General features: G+C 47.4%; 2 protein-coding genes across 2 annotated transcripts; one reads left to right on the forward strand and one right to left on the reverse strand.

Annotated features, from left to right (window-relative positions):
* Nucleotides 1-103: 103 nt before the first annotated feature.
* slc67a2 (solute carrier family 67 member 2) lies at nt 104-6778 on the reverse strand. The gene is made up of 6 exons (XM_084688834.1): nt 6397-6778; nt 4826-4913; nt 4594-4637; nt 3176-3305; nt 2481-2690; nt 104-2207 (listed from the first exon to the last, which is right to left on the reverse strand). Exons 1-6 carry the CDS (start codon nt 6481-6483, stop codon nt 1354-1356), a joined length of 1413 nt encoding a protein of 470 aa, XP_084544960.1. The 5' UTR covers nt 6484-6778; the 3' UTR covers nt 104-1353.
* A 1917-nt stretch (nt 6779-8695) lies between these two features.
* tmem182a (transmembrane protein 182a) lies at nt 8696-13873 on the forward strand. The gene is made up of 5 exons (XM_084689881.1): nt 8696-9086; nt 10759-10870; nt 11891-11989; nt 12307-12444; nt 12752-13873. The coding sequence occupies exons 1-5, from the start codon at nt 8949-8951 to the stop codon at nt 12973-12975; spliced, it is 711 nt and encodes a 236-aa protein (XP_084546007.1). The 5' UTR covers nt 8696-8948; the 3' UTR covers nt 12976-13873.
* Nucleotides 13874-16724: the final 2851 nt, after the last annotated feature.

The raw sequence follows: 16724 nt of genomic DNA on the forward strand, positions 1-16724 counted from the left end.
GGGGGTATAGCTTAGAGGTTAGTACCATATAGATATAATGGTGCAGGATTTGACAGTTGGCATTTAGTTAGCACTTTGCAGGGATTGTTTTCTGAAAATGATGTTGGCAATGTTGGATGATTTTATTATCTCCCACAGGAGGACTCAGTCCAACAGAGGTTTTATTCCATTCAGTGGTATTAGAACAACTCCAACTCTTAGCTGGAAATAAAAAAACCTTAAATATGTAAGTAACAAATAATACATTTTGTATATGCCCATTTTCTTCTTAAAGTAATAAATGAATGAAACTAAATCTGGTAATTGTGTATATATGTAGTCAGTTTAGAGATTACAGCAGGGGAGAAGGTTTCATTATACTTTTGGAAAACGGCAAATCTTCAGTTATAAAAAAAAAAAAAAAAAAAAAAAGGTTTTCCAGCCACATTTGAAAACAAACCTACTTCCCTGTATTACAGCTCAAATAGCCAAATAACAGGTCACCATAATAAGGTCTACATGGGATGTTAAAATCTAGAAAAGTAAGAAAACAAACTGAATGTAAACGTAACCCAGAGCAACAAGGACCGGGGGCGGAGCCAGTCAACATGTGACCCAGAGAGACAAGGGGTTAAGGATGCTCTCAGATCGGTTTCTCTTCCACCCTCTTCTTTGTTTACACCAGAGCTGACAGGATTTGACCTGATCCTAGACCTGTTCCTATTCTGAGGCTACAGCAGAAGGCTCTCCTCCCATCTTCAAAGGGTTTGGGAGCCGACAAGTGGATGAAGTGCATATTTGGGGAATCATAGTGCCTGGTGTGTAGAGTACAGTTTGTCTATAGTGGTTAAGGAAGTTAAAGACCACTGTACATCCTAAGACATCATTTGCTCTTAAACATGATTGTCTCTGACAAGAGACATAAAGAGAATATTCTCATTGAATATTCCCACGTGAACATGACCATATTAGGTCTATAGATTTCCACCCTCTCTGACGGAGGGCTGCAGGGCAGGCCTGGGTGTTCTAAGGTTGCCAGGGTAACGCAACACGTGTGTGTGTGTGTGTTTGCGTGTCTGAGACAACCTCCCTGATTGATCTGCCGTGCTGGTGGACAGCACTCTTATTGTGACATCATCACATCAACGAAACAGAAGGGGCACGCCCCCTTTTTACATTCACAAAACAACAAACGACCAAGACGACAGCCCCTCACACTCAAACGACCAATCAACAACCCCCAGAGTCTGTCTTCAGTGGTCCAACCGCTCCAACCAGACTCCTCCCGCCCGAGTGAGCGATGGTTTGGCATTGATGCGCCATCCTTTCATCCGCTCTCGTTCCGCCTCTCTCTCTCTCTCTCCCTCCGTCGTCTCAGAGCTTAGCCTCCTTCCCCTTGCCGTCCCACTTGCGAATCCTGACCAATAGCAGGGCCACGGCAGCCAGCGCTAGCCCCACCCCCAGGCTGGGAGGGCCGCAGGGGCTGAACTCCTGAGCCAATCCGGAGAGCAGCGGCGCCAGGACCCGCCCCACCGCCGTCACCGACTGCCCCGCCCCGATCAGCGTGCCGCTGGCGTGGGTCCCGCCCCTCCGCAGCTCCAGGTCGGTGATGCAGGTGCGCCCGATGGTGGTGGAGATGGCGAAGAAGGTGGAGCTGAGCACCACGCTCCACACGCTGGCGGCGGCGGCGTAGAGCAGGATGAGGCAGCACGTGAGCACGGTGGAGTGGAGGAGGAGGGCCGGCATGTTGTTGCCGTACAGCTGGGTGAGCGGGCCCACCAGGCAGCCGGCCAGGGCCCCCAGGGTGCTGCTGTAGCTGATGAGGTACCCCGTGACCTTGGGCCGCATGGAGAAGCGCTCCTCCATGGCCAGGGAGAAGTTGCTGTAGTACAGCATGATGGCCACCGCCATGAGGAGGCGCACCAGGAACAGGTCCCACATGTCCGAGGAGGCCACCGTGCGGATTTTGGAGCCCACCGAGGAGAGCTGGCTCCAGGCAGGCTGGAGTAGGGACACCTCCCTCCAGCCTCGCGGCGCCTGGAGCTTCCGGGGAGACGCCGGCGCTAGCCCGGGCGCGGGCTCGAGGGGGTGGTTGTTACTGTGGGAACAGTTTGTTGAGTTTGTGCCGTTGTTGTCGTGGCAGGCCTTGTCGGCGCCGGTGCTGGTGTTGGAGTTGGCGTCGGTGCGTTGGTTGAGTGCGTCGCTCCAGGGAAGCATCCACACCAGACCTGGAACAGACCAATGGGAGGCCGCGATCAGAGATTGCAAGTTCTCTCTCCATCTTGTTTGTCTCACTCGCTCCCTCAGACTGTTTATCTCTCTCCTTTTCTTTCAGTCCCACCTCCTCATCTACTTCCCTCTCTCATTCCTTATAGGATAATGCTATGGATGACAGCGAGGAATACAAACTATGGACTGTGTATAGTGACGGGTGTAACCCTTTTCCTGCTCCTGTTATATCAGGTACCCCTCCCTCCCTCCCTCCCTCCCCCTCCACTGACCGGCGTTGAGGAGGAAGATGGCGGCGCAGGTGAAGGAGGAGGTGTAGAAGCCCCCCTCGTGCTCCGTCAGGTAGCCCCCCACCACGGGCCCCAGGATGAAGCCCACGCTGGAGGCCGCGTTGAAGTGGCCCATCACCAGGGGGCGCTCCGACTCCGACACCACGTCCGACAGCAGGGCTCTGCAGATGGACAGGGAGTGCTTGAACAGACCTGCAGGGACGGAGGGGGAGCGGGGGAGAGAGACAGAGACAGAAGATAAGGAGAGAGTAGAAGAAGCACACAGTAAGTCACGTTCTTCTCACTAAACAAGCCTCTTGGACCTTGAACACAAATAAACACCCTCTCCAACCCCCTCCTCTCCGCCCCCTCCTCTCCGCCCCCTCCCCACCACCCCCTCCTCTCCACCCCCTCCTCTCCACCCCCTCCTCTCCACCCCCTCCCCACCACCCCCTCCTCTCCACCCCCTCCTCTCCACCCCCTCCTCTCCGCCCCCTCCCCACCACCCCCTCCTCTCCACCCCCTCCTCTCCGCCCCCTCCTCTCCACCCCCTCCTCTCCACCCCCTCCTCTCCACCCCCTCCCCACCACCCCCTCCTCTCCACCCCCTCCCCACCACCCCCTCCCCACCACCCCCTCCTCTCCGCCCCCTCCCCACCACCCCCTCCTCTCCACCCCCTCCCTACCTCCCCCACTCACCCACAGGTATCCTGGCCAGTACAAACAGAGCGATGCTGGAGGACATTCCCAGCAGGCCGTATCCCAGAGCGCTCAGCAGCAGACAGGTCAGCAGAGAGTCCCGCCTCCCCACCACGTCACTCCAGCTGCCCTGCCAATCACAACGCACGCATGTCACATTACAGGAAGCTGTTTACAGCCTTGAATAATCCTTGCTTGTGCATCGGCTTCAGCAGGGAGAGTAAATACAAGTCAGAATGCTAAATATTTCAAGGGATGTGTAACTTTCAAACTACCCTACAGATATCTATACTTTTTTTTCCAGCAGTGGGAAATTTGCAATGTGCCAAAGCGCTTTCCGATCGGTTGTGAACGTGGAACAATGTATGACTGCTAATCATGGTTCCATAAATAGTTTTGAACAACGTGGATTCTCCTGTCTCTGTCCCGTCTCTCCACATCCCTGTAGAAGTCAGGAGTGAAGATGAGGAGACTCCATGGCTCCAGGCCTGGCCTCCATCAGAGCGGAGGAGAAGGACGTCCTGTCCAGCCAGCTCCCAGGTCACACCACGCGGCCCTGATGGTGTGTGGGGTCAGGTGACCCAGAGGGATCAGGTGACCCAGAGCTGAGGAATCCCACAGCCCAGCCCTCTCAACTAGCCAACCCAGGCGCCTCCACTTTGGATCGTACGGCACTTCTGAGATATGAATGACCACATACACACACGCACACATACACACACACACTCACACGCCCACTGGAACATGATGATATAATGAAATCAGGGGGCCAAATTGAATTAGCTGTATTCTGGATGAGGCCTGTGGGGATCGCCATAGAGACCAGACTGTTCCCTCAGCCCCTCCCTGCCGTGTCTGAGCCCAGCCACCACAAACAGCTCCTTATTTCTTTAATTTGTCGCATGACCCCTGAGATTTAAACCAATTTTTAGAGTCGAGGGGGGGGGGGGGGGGGGGGACACGACCCATGCAGAGCTCTGAGAATCTGTCTCTTCAGATGGTCGTACAGTACAGGGGCTTGTTATGGGGGACAGAGTAGGGGGAACAGGTTAGTGTTAATGCGCTGGTAATGATGAAGGCATGATGATGCATCACTCTTGCTCTGACCCATCAGTGGCGATTGCCGGGGGATACCACATCGCCATGGAGATCCGATAACTCAAGCAAGCAGTCAACAAGAAGCTTAAAGGTAGATTTAGGGTTGTTGGTGTGTGTGTGTGTATGAGTGTGTGTGAGTGTGTATGCATATGAGAGTGTAACAACTCAGCTCTACAGTCCCAGATGGCCCCGACACCCATCCGAACCCCTCTCCCTAGAAGGATCCGTATGACTCGGCGCCGCCCTGCAGGTTGAATGTGGACTCTGCAAGGCCCACAGCGAGGGAGAGAGCATGGGGCAGAACGTCCAGTGATACTTACCACTACAGTGCTCGAGAACAGTTGCAGGATCCCATACGTGGAGCCTGGTAGACCAACCACAACAAATAGTTTAGTCACTTACAAATGAGCTGTCTTGACTCATAGTCAATGCTGTGTCAATAACCATTAGCAAAGTAATTGGGGTGCACTTGTTTTACGTCACCCAGTAATGACCAGGTCCTATCAAGGCATTATTACTGAGGCCCTTTATGGCTGACTTGTAAACACCCACCTACGATCCCAGCCACGGTCGGGCTGGCCCCCAGAGCCTTCACATGGTGGCTGAGGAGAGGAATGATCATGCTCACACCAAACAGATCCTGTAGGGAGGAGAGACACAGAGAGAGAGACAGAGACAGAAAGAGACAGAGACACAGAGAGAGAGAGACAGAGACAGAAAGAGACAGAGAGAGACAGAGAGACAGAGAGAGACAGAGAGAGAGACAGAGACAGAAACAGAGAGAGACAGAGACAGAGAAAGACAGAGAGTCAGAAAGAGACAGAGAGAGAGAGACAGAGAGAGAGAGACAGAGAGAGAGAGACAGAAAGAGACAGACACAGAGAGAGACAGAGACAGAGAGAGAGACACAGAGAAACAGGAAAGTTCAGATGGATGACTTTCTATTCATTCATGAAGTGTTCAGTCAGTTCACGTCTGTCTGTTGGCTGTTCTCACGTGTACAGTGCCCAGACAGAGAGGGCCTGGAGTCAGCAGACACACAGAGGCATGTACAGTACCCAGACAGGGCAAGCAGGTCAGTGCCTAGCATGTAGACACAGCCTGACCCTCTGAAGTCAGCTCAGCACCTTAGTATCATATCACTGACATGTTGTCGTTAGCAGCTATCATCACTAACATACACAGGAAACACACAGGAACACGGTTATCCAAAAGGAACATTGGAGTGAATCATGTGTTTGCACATCATGAAGATGCAGATTCCAGTTCTGTTCATATTTTCAAGGGACTGAGAAAAGAGGTCAGGAGTGCGTGTCTTTGTCAGGGTGTTGCTTGTTGTGTGGTTCAAGATTCCTCTCTCTCTCTCTTTCTCTCTCTCAGCTTGTTTCCCTACTTGTGTAAGACAGCAGAGTCTTGCCAGAGCCTTGATTGAAGTCACACTGTAACTCCTCCAGTGTCACGGCACTACCCATTAAACTAACAGGTTAATTGTCAGTTAAACCCAACCGCAGCAGCGCATAAACATGTACCGTGTGCGTTTGTCAAAAGGAGATTTAACAAATGACTTAAGCTTTCAGGTGAGAATGCAGTTGTGAGAATCAGACTGATAGGCTTCTCTGCAACTCTCACTCCCCTGTCTGATGGAGAGATACCTGAGGTAGACTTCAGACCATTTTAACTGTAGCCTAAGCATTTATAGCGCATCAGCTATACATCTACCTGAAACACCAGTAATGGTAACTTTAATTATTATATTATTATACCCCTAACCCTAACATTTTAAATGGTTATATATACCAGGCAGCGATTAATGTATATCTTACAATTCACATAGTATTTTTCATGAAATACCAGTTCAGCAGGTTGCAGGTGGCAACTGTTTATTTCAACTCAAGGCCACATAATTCCAAGGACTACACGATCTAGGACACGTTTTTCTGACAGCACCGCGATTGTGCTTCTGTCAACGCGCTGTCATCTGTCCAAGTAAAACCTACTTTACAGTCTAATGTAGCGTACATTATTGCCTACCATTCAAACGTGATACAATGCTAATTCTACAAGCGCTTGACACTAAAGTTAAGAAAGCATGACAGTTCATATGTTACGACATAAACACTCACCATAAAACCCACCACATATATACATTGTATAATCCGCGTTCGTCCTCTTGGTCTCTGATATAATATGCTACATTTCGCGTCGTTCATTCTCCCGCAATGACAGCTCTGTGACGGTTGTTGCGGAAGTGTTCACACACACTTCTGGAGTGCCCATCCACCAAAAGGTCCCACAATGTTTCTGTTCCGCGGGGGAGGAGCGTTAGCATGCGTCCAACTGTCAAACCATCTCACGCCGACTTCTGAGCTGTCGCTACATATTTATTAGATTGTTGAAACAGGTTGTGCATTCATCTTGACGAATCTTGGCAGGTTTAAAGTACATGTTTGCAAAGCAAAATCACCCGGATTTCCCCTTTGCACAACGAAGGGTGGTATAGACCGTGCGTCAAATATTTGGAGCGCGTTATTCAAATTCGCGCATTATCACAATGCGCACTGCCCACGTCTCTCTCTCTCAATTCAATTTAATTCAATTGGCTTTATTGCCTTTAAGAAACTAATGTTAATATTGCCAAAGCAACGGTGGAACCACAGAACACAATTTTAAAACACAAAACAATATTCATATCGTTACTATTGATGTCAGTATACTATTGATGTTACCGGATAATACAATATCAATCAAACATGACAAATTCAATTGAAAGATTAAAGGAAACTTTACCATAACCTTAAGATTGGGTATTATATATACATATATACACATACACGTCAGTCACACACACGGTATATGTTGTGCTTGTGCTTTGTGTGTGTGCATTGTGTGTCCAGGTCACTCACTGTCTCTCAGGTTGTGGCATACTGATACATACTGGGCAGCAAGGTATGCTCTTTAATATATCTCTCTCTCTCTCTCTCTCTCTCTCTCTCTCTCTCTCTCTCAGTTCAGTTCAGTATGCTTTAGTTTGGCTTAAACATCATAATGTATAACAAGGAGTATAATCATAATCTAGCGGCAAGACTTGCTGTAGGCCCTTCGCCCAGAGATGTCCTTAGTTTAACTGGTTAGGGTTAGGGTATTGCTCCCCCTGCTGGTTATGTCCATAAAATACGAGTGTACTATCACAACCAAATGTCAGCGCACATGACAGATACACAGTCAATATAAAAGTATTCCTATTGAGTGAAATGAAATCCCTGCCCTTCTAATCTGAGAATTTTGGATGGAATACAACAAACACACACTATGAGAGTAGCAGTGAGAGGCTTAGTTTATAGGATCTGCTCTGTTAAGGAATGTTGTTTACCCTCTTGCAGTAGAAGGGTGTGGAGGGAGATCAAAGTATCATGGGCAGTCTGATTAAGACATCTGATACACACCACACACCACATACGCACGCTTACACACCACACACACATGCTTACACACACACACACACACACTTACATACCACATTCATGCTTATACACCACACATACACACACACACGCATCCACACCATACACACATACATGCTTGCACACCACACACATACACCCACAAACACACACACACAAACACCATATTCAGCATATTGCACGACTGTACTGTGCCTGGGATTTTTCTTCACACTTAATTTCACAAGCTAATCTCAAACTAAAACATGGGTCCTTCCCTACGGAGGGCAGATGAGAGAGAAGAGATCAACAGAGCCCAGGCCGAGGCTTGTCTTCCTGCAGTCACACTCACATCAGCCTGCTAATGAGCTGTGTGTCTATATGGGCTCCGTGCTAAATATCCCCACGAGATGCTAACCAGGCAGCCCCTCACCTCAGCTCCTCCTGATGGGAGAAGACTGAGAGGAGGGGAGGGAAGCTGGGGTTTGTGTTTCCTGAGGACAGGAGCAGTGACACACAGGAAAAAAAAAAAGCCTCTATTCGTTGCTCGAGTTCCAAACGGGAAGTTAGCTTGTTTATGGAGCGTCAACAATGGTGCCGGGATTTTATACAATCGGTTGCAACCAGAGAACACAGGCGGCCCCAAAAAAGAGCAATTTCTTCGTATTGGAGTGAGTGTGTGTAGTGTTTGGGGCAGCTTTGAGGGGTGGGGTGGGTGGTTGTAGGAATGCCTCTCTCCTGTTCCACCCCCCCCCCCCGTCCCTCCCTCATTCCCCCATGCATTGGAGGGTTCCAGTTGCCAGGAGATATTTTCGTCCCGCAACCCCCCATGCCCCCCACCCCCCTCCCCCCCAACTGTGACAGATCACTCAGACTGGAAGAGCAGCAGGCACCTTCAATCAGCCCCCCGAAATAGCCCAAGGGGAGGGCTCACCACCCCTGTGAGGTCACAGACCGCCCTGTCCCAGTCAGCCCTGTCCTGTCTTCAGCCCCCCAACACACACAGCCTGGCAGACAGCCGTCTGAGGAGAATCAGAACCCTGTCAGAGAAGAGACAGAATCCTGTCGGACTCCAACACCAAGACTGTTTGGCGAGCCAAACACACTCTTCTGAGAAAGAAGAATTGACACTTGGAATATTGATTGTGGGAACACACTGTCTTGAGGGCTGTCTTAAAGAGAACACACACCACACACACACACACACACTGAGCACACACTCCTGATAGGTGACCATGAAGCTGAGCGTAGCTCTGTTTTTCGCCGGGCTCTTTGGCGCACTTGCTGCCGTGTTTGTCCTCCTCTCCTTCGGGACAGATTACTGGCTCCTGGCTTCCGAGACCTGCAAAAGAGATGACCTCAGCACTCCAAAAGTAAGAACAAATCTACAAACTGCTTCAGTGAGAATTATCAACACTTTTAATTTGCAGGGATGAGTTCAAAGTAAAAAGGCACGTGGGTGAACTTGGCCTGTTTTTGCTCTCCAGAAAGGAGAGTTGTGAGGAGAGTTCAAATGAGGCTGCAGTGTGTTTCTGGGTGGGGTCTGGTGGAGGAGAAGACCGTGATCAAGGGCATGTCAAGGTGGAGCTCTGACAAGTTGGGGTTTCCTCAGGGCTAAGAGAATTAGGATGGGACTGTTTGACACAGTACGATCGTATCGTATCGTACACAGTAGCTGTGTGTCCGACCGACCGTGCTTTGAGACATACTGTAGTAGATATTTAAGCAATAAGCCCAGAGAGGCCGTGGTTTACGCTGATTTTAGAACAGGTAAGGGGAGTTGTTAGGCACGACGCGAAGCGGAGTTTCTAAAACTGTTACTACAAATATTTGATATGGTTTCATCAATAAACACAATTAGAAACAAAATAGTTTAATAATAAACCGTCATTCTTCCGCTACTACAAAGTATAGTTCCTACATAAATCGTTGCCACGCAACAGCCAGATGGACATCTTTGCCGTCTTCAATTTGAAATATTCGATGCGCAGTAATATGGAATGTTAAAGAATGTTATGAGGACAACCTGTGAGGTTATGCTGGATTTTACAACGGCATGGAATGCGATATAGCCAATCACAATCAAGGATGGGAACAACCAGTTTTAGAATGTAGATTGAGACATGCTGCCCCCAGTGATCAAAATACAAACGGCGGCATCTGGAGACATCTTGGTCTTATGGTATGGGTGTTGAATATCAGCTGGCAAGCAGATCTGGCCAGGTGTTTGTAGTGAGCAATGAAACAAGAATCTCAGCATGATACTGACTGTACATCTATAAGCCAAAGATAGAAGGGGAATTCAGTGTGGCTAAGTCACAGTTACTGTACCTTTTGTCTTTTGAATTTCATGAGGATGCTACCTCTTGAGGATGTTTACAAGGACATTTGAAGTTCACCTTTGAAACTGCGACCTAGGCTCGTAATGTAGAGGAACTAGTATGTAAAGTTACGACTAATTAGCTTTGAAACTTGGGGGGGGGGGGGCGTGCTATTAGTGTCATCAACCTCCACCCCTAACACCACCCACCTCAGCGACCCATCCAAGCCTCTGACACAGTGAAACTCTGGGGAAGGGTGAGGAGAGAGAGAAACTAAATGCACTATATGTAGGAAGGGAAGGAGGAGTCATAGAGAACAGCTGTCAAGGTTGGTGACAGCCAGAATGTGCTGGCTTGACAAACTCCTATGACCTCACAGGAAGTAAAAGGTACTAACTGAGCTTGACCTCACTGTTGCCACGACAACATACGCCGGAGCCAGCTCTTGTGTAGTGGTTCGACAGGATGAGGGTGAATGATGTGGTTAGAAATGGTTAGGGTTAGAGTTGTGTTTGGTTAGACATGGTAAGGGTTAGTGTTGTGTTTGCTTAGAAATGTTTAGGGTGGACAGCATAGCAAATTCAGCACAGAGAAATATGTACATTTAGGATCATGGTTAGGGTTTGGTAACCTGTGCAAAAAAAAAAGGTTTTATCCTTAGCAATAACAACATTGTCTTTGGTGTGAAGTAGTTTGTATCAGTTTGGACAATTTCCCCCCCCAGCCAGGTGAAGAAACAGATATGGTCTCCACCACAACCTGCTACCATGAGGGTTTCTTCTGGAGGTGTTCCTTCAGAGGCAGCAACGTCGACAACAGCCTCTTGTTCTGGTTCAGTAAGTCCGACTCCATCTCATGTTCCTCAGACTCTCACAGTAGAATCCTAGCACAGATCTGATCCTGGCAGTACTAGTGCATTTGTTATTTGATGTCACCTTTATTTAACCAGGCAAGTCATTGAGAACAAATTCTTATTTATATTGTGATAATTGAAATTCTGGCTTTGTGATGTTCAGTCAACCACCTATATTTATTTCTCAGACAGTGTGGGGTGTGCTAGTGTGAACATGACTCCATGCCTCCACCTTTCACTTTCAGTAGATGCACTCGAAATATCCATGTCTTTCTTTATCCCTTCAAAGCGCTGGATATTTGAAGAACAGTAGACACAAAATGTGTCAATTTATTTGAGTCACATGTCACTTTATGAGGTATATTACATAGAAACTAAATCAGGATGTTCGTTTTTATGATGCTTTGATGCAGCTTAATGCTTTGATAAGGCTTTAATATCTCCGGTCAGTTGACTGAGCGTGAGAACATTGCCATGTGACGATCTAGTACTCAGGTCAGGTGTTGTCTGTTATAAAGGACAGGGTGGGTCATCGTCACACATACACCCTAGCCCTGGACACGGCCTAGCGAGAGCTTGATTCATTATACAGCGGGAGGGAGGGAGGGAGGGAGGGAGGGAGGGAGGGAGGGAGGGAGGGAGGAGAGAGAGAGAGAGAGAGAGAGAGAGAGAGAGAGAGAGAGAGAGAGAGAGAGAGAGAGAGAGAGAGAGAGAGAGAAGAAAGAAAGAAAGAAAGAAAGAAAGAGAGAAAGAGAGAAAGGGAGGGAGGGAGAGAGAGAGAGAGAGAGAGGGAGGGAGAGAAAGAGGGAAAGAAAGAGGAAGAGAGAGAGAGAAGAAGAGAGAAGAGATGAGGGTGTGATTTAGAATGGGAGTTAGGGAAGACTAAAGAGAAAAGAGAAGAAAAAAAATCCTGTCCAAAAAGGTTCAGACATGTACGTTGCTCAAATTCGAATAGTAAAATTCAGATTCCCAAAACTTGCTGTTTTGTTTTGTTTCTCCACAGCCAACGAGCCCTACCACAAGCTATGCGTGCCTGCCTATCTGTTTCCCTTCCCTGTGTCCCAGCAGACTCACAATGCCACGAGCTATGACTCAGCCATCAGTAAGTGTTCCCAGTGTACTGCATGTACTATCACACCCCTTCCTCTCTTCTCTGTTCTCTGATCTAACTGTAGTTGGATGGGTGAAAGCCTTGGCTTTTCTGACCAGTTGTTATCTATCCAATCATGTCAGATCAGTGATCCTGTGGAAGTGGAAGGGACTGATGCACCTTCAGGATGTTCAAACAAGAACTGTTGTTTGTTTGTTTGTTTTGTCCATTTTAGATGTTATTTTATAAGAATGTATCAGGATGATGTTCATTTATCAGGACAACATTGGTTTCCAAAACAGTATGATGCTGATGTTTCCCTTGATCAGTCTACAGGGGCTTCTGGAGTGTCTTCATGCTGATTGGTGTGGTAGCTGTTGTGGTGGGCGGGTTCGTCATCATCTGTGCTGCGCCATTCGCCAGTCACTGCCTCTATAAGGCCGGGGGCGGGCTCTTCATCACCTCTGGTGAGTGGCCCAGCCAGGGTCATGTGACCCCTCATGTGGTCTGCCATGGAACTTACCCCACAAGTTCTGGGCTTCAGATAAGGGGTTCTAGAACAGCTTCAATCACGATCAATATATTGCTAGTTTGAGATAGAATCCATGAAGGCCAACCATAGCCATCACCTTTTCTTCATTACTCTCTTCCTTCACTTATTCCTCTTATCTTCTATTGTGCCAGTGTGACCTCCTTATCCCCATTTTCTCTGGCCCACCTCCTGCGCTCTATTTTCTCCTTCTCCACTCTCCCTCTCCGCTCTCTCTCCTCCAGGGGTGTTCCTCCTGGCTGTGGTGGTGATGTTCGTTCTGTGGTTGGAGGTTCTGGATGTGGTGCCCCTCTACAAGGACTACCAGCACTCGCTGTGCCCCAACTTCCAGCTGTCCATCGACTATGGCCTCTCCTTCATGTTTGCACCAGTCGGAATATTTTTCAGCCTTTTAGCTGGTCTCCTCTTCCTCCTCATTGGCCGATCTGTTCAAATGCAGTATCACTGAATGTCTCCCTGATGACCTCAAGGGGGAAATGGACGGAGGACTTCTGAGACTTCCTGGAGCTTGTGGACAATGGCTTCCACCTCCAGATCTTAGGTTATGTTTGTGTGCTACAGTACATCAGCGATCCAGGAGACGGAAGAAGGTTTTATGAACTTAATTAAAACAACCATGTATTTTGTCAGAACAAATATGGAGAACAGAAATGGAGTTTCATCTTTGCCTAGAGAATCATTCTGTTAGGTAGAACTAAGTGCATCATGGGAAACATGGTGCCATTTTCAACAAAGTTTCAAAATCCCCACGCCTGACACCTAGTGAAACGTGATTGGTTAAAGGGCTGGCCAATGTATTGCCAGAACAATTAAGTAGGAAGTGAGGATGGAGAACATGTCTGTAACTGTTGTTGCTGCTGTACTCTCTGTTTCTCACTGTGGTTGGTGCTTTTTTCAAATAATTTTGCTTTATGTGTTGCTCGATGTGTTTTGACATTAAAGAGGGCAGTCGTTATTGTAATACATTTAAATGTAATGTAAATGTACATTTCTGTATTTAGAGCACCTGCTGTTTGTTAAATTGTGTTTTTTTTGTCACATTTTGTTTAATTTGAGAGGATAACATGATATCATAATATGATAACATCAATATGAGCTGCATGCAGTGTTTATAGCCAGAGGTTCACAAAGTTGAGCCTACATTGATAGACATATAGGCGTCTCTCAATGGGCGTATATTTGTATATCTTGCCTGTATAAATCCACATTTCAATCCAGATAATTTGGGAAGGGGTCATTGTATGAAAGCTTAAATTGTAAATAGTAAATTAATCATGTAAGTGCTATTTTAAATGTCAAATACCTTAAACAATTAACACAAATAAAATCAGATTTGTATATTTTAATTGGGATTTTGACTGTGTGATCGTGTATCTGGATGTACTTTCTTTGTTCCTATGACAACCAGCAGAGAGCATCATTGTCTCAGCTGTTTGCCACACAGCCTCTCTGAGCGGAAGCAAAAAGAAATAATCATATTTCTTGTTATTGCTAAAGTATAGATCCTAAATGGTCTTCTGCGTTTCATCACATCTTCTGAACTATAGGATCTATATCTGCCAGATGAACATATTCACACCTGTGCTTTCAGGCGCCTGGTCATTTCACCCATGAATGAAGCATTTGATGAGGATCTGAAGGCAGTCTTGTGTTTGGTAATTCTCCGTCAACTCAATGCATTTCCCACATCTTGATAGAGTCCCCAATACAGACCGCAAACAGTTTCAGAGGACTGAACATCAAGGAAACAGTGTTGAGTGGTTTCCTGTAAGTCTGTTGGGCTGTACTGCTATGCTGTAATTATACAAACAACTCATACATACAACAAATAGAACACACGCATACATAGATACAACTTTGGGTTGTCATTAGAAACGCTACCATCACCTATCTACAGTATAGCTGAACTGTAACTTGCAGAGGTGTGAAGGGAACACAGTCACACTGACACACTAGGACTCCCAGCTACAGAGAATGTCAGGTTACTGCACATTCAGAAACCCGCCAAAATGTGTGATGATAGAATTGAATCGAACACTGCGATATTACACTTCATTCCGGAGCTTCCCCCATGCCCCAGAAACTCCTTATCTCCCTGGAATGTCATGGTTTAAATGAATTTCTAAGAAGATACAGTAACAAAGTGGAATCGTCTTTTTAACCCTATCTCCACGGCGTGTGTGTGGTGCGTGTGTGTGTGTGTGTGTGTGTGTGTGTGTGTGTGTGTGTGTGGTGTGTGTGTGGTGTGTGTGTGGTGTGTGTGTGTGTGTGGTGTGTGTGTGTGTGTGGTGTGTGTGTGGTGTGTGTGTGGTGTGTGTGTGTGTGGTGTGTGTGTGTGTGTGTGTGTGTGTGCATAACGTCGGTCCCAGCCCCGTACCCTCAGAATCTGGCCTAGCAGACAGTAATGTCATCAGAATGGAAGTCCCGGCTGAATCCACCACTGTTCTGCATGATTGCCCATGATAATTGTGTGTTGATAGCGAGCGCGGAGAGATGGAGTATAATTTCCACAGAGAGATTCCTAAACAAATACCTATGCTCAGCAGAGAGCCTGGAGGGCAGATGAGCGCTGAGCTGAATGGAAGATGAGCGGAAAGAGAGGGATGAGAAAGATGGTGGGGGACTGAAAAGGTGGAGGGATGAAAGGATGGATGAAGAGGCTGTGGAGGTGGTTAGGGAGCAGGTGTGTGTGTGTGTGCGTGTGTGTGTGACAGAATGGAACATTGAGTACAAACACGTTTGAAGGTGGTGTGGGCAGCAGGAAAGTGACAGTGACAGAAAGAGTGAGCTTGAGGACGGAGAGACTGTCCACCTGACCTACCACTCAAAGCAATCCCCACCTGTCCAGGGGCGCTGTAGATGAGTCAGGCACACACGCACACCTCCTGAATACCTCCACACAGTCTCCTTCCACCTCGAGGTGGACGGCAGAAACACTTGATAGCCTAACAGCCCTGCCCTGAGCGGATCATCAAGCCCACTTATCACAGATTATCCCAAATTATCTTCCAAATATGCCCTAATCCCAGCCGACACCCACGTCGAATTTCATTTTAATCTGATTCGTACCTCTCTGAATCAGCAGCATGTATTTGAATTGCATGAACGATATGGCAGGTCATGTTTCACGCTGTGTTCCTCCTAAGAGAGAGCTTTACATAATTTCAGATTGAGGTTGTAATAATGAATAGACAATAGGCCCTGTGTTAATGTAAAAATTTACAATTCAGAACGCCTTGTAATATAATTACAGCGAATTATTCTGGACGTTTTGTGACACCACAGGTCCCCACCCGTGGAAAGTTCTAGACTACAGCACAGCCTCAGCCTTCATTTTAATACATTAAAATACAGACCACATTTTTTTTTTTGTTGCATAATGGTAGTGATTATGAGTTTGATAAACAGCATACGATGTGGCATTATCTAACAGAGAAGGGTCCTAGCTTACAATGGAGTACAGACAGAAGGCGACCTCCGCGGGCTAGCCATGCCTGCGTGCTGAAGAGCATGGGAAGAGAGACTTGCCCCGCACATTGAAGGTCTCTCGTCACAAAAGGGATTCTGAAGATGAAAGTCCACGACGTGAACCTCACCTCAAAGTGTTCCTTTCAAGCTGCTGACAAACGCCCGCGTGTTGCAGTTCCATACGCGAAGCAGCCCAGAGACGCATCACGTATTATGGATGTGAAATCTTCAATAGGCCCTTCAACAGTGGGTTTCACATTAAAGCACAGAGGACGAACCATGCATTTGGGTGAAGCGTCCATTTTGCTCTATTCAGGGGACACAAATGGCTCTTGATCATCTCTGATTAGTACAAGTGTGGGTTTGTGTGCCAGGCTTCAACGCACTCAGTTCTCCGCGTTAGAGGTAACACAAAGCCTGATTGTAAAGGGATTTAATGAAGAAATGTTCTCCTGTGATCATCCCCTTCTCTGCTATGAGGCGTTTCTAAACCTGCTGAAACCCAAGAGACAAATGACAGAACCAAGACCACACGGATACTCTTATTGTTGATAAAAACAACAATAAGAGGATATCTGCCCGTACTTTATTTGATTTCTCATCAAAAAACAGACTAGGAAGTTATGAAACATGTTAGTGTCTGCAGTGGGAAGATTACAAGTGTCTTGTTCATGTACAATTGCAGGGGAGTGCCTTAAATAATGTATTTGTTTGTTTTATTGAATCACT

This window comes from Hypomesus nipponensis, chromosome 23, assembly GCF_054491055.1.
Source record: "Hypomesus nipponensis isolate SF chromosome 23, ASM5449105v1, whole genome shotgun sequence".
In the NCBI taxonomy this organism is placed as follows: Eukaryota; Metazoa; Chordata; class Actinopteri; order Osmeriformes; family Osmeridae; genus Hypomesus; species Hypomesus nipponensis.

Bases quoted from the DNA above. Each gene is read 5' to 3' on its own strand.
- slc67a2 (XM_084688834.1), bottom strand. From the start codon at position 6,483: ATGAACGACGCGAAATGTAGCATATTATATCAGAGACCAAGAGGACGA. The intron at 2,691-3,175 runs GTGAGTGGGGGA...CCGTCCCTGCAG, and splicing joins ACTGGCCAGGATACCTGTGG to GTCTGTTCAAGCACTCCCTG. The intron at 2,208-2,480 runs GTCAGTGGAGGG...GGTCTGTTCCAG, and splicing joins CATCTTCCTCCTCAACGCCG to GTCTGGTGTGGATGCTTCCC.
- tmem182a (XM_084689881.1), top strand. From the start codon at position 8,949: ATGAAGCTGAGCGTAGCTCTGTTTTTCGCCGGGCTCTTTGGCGCACTT. The intron at 11,990-12,306 runs GTAAGTGTTCCC...TCCCTTGATCAG, and splicing joins GAGCTATGACTCAGCCATCA to TCTACAGGGGCTTCTGGAGT. The intron at 12,445-12,751 runs GTGAGTGGCCCA...TCTCTCCTCCAG, and splicing joins CGGGCTCTTCATCACCTCTG to GGGTGTTCCTCCTGGCTGTG.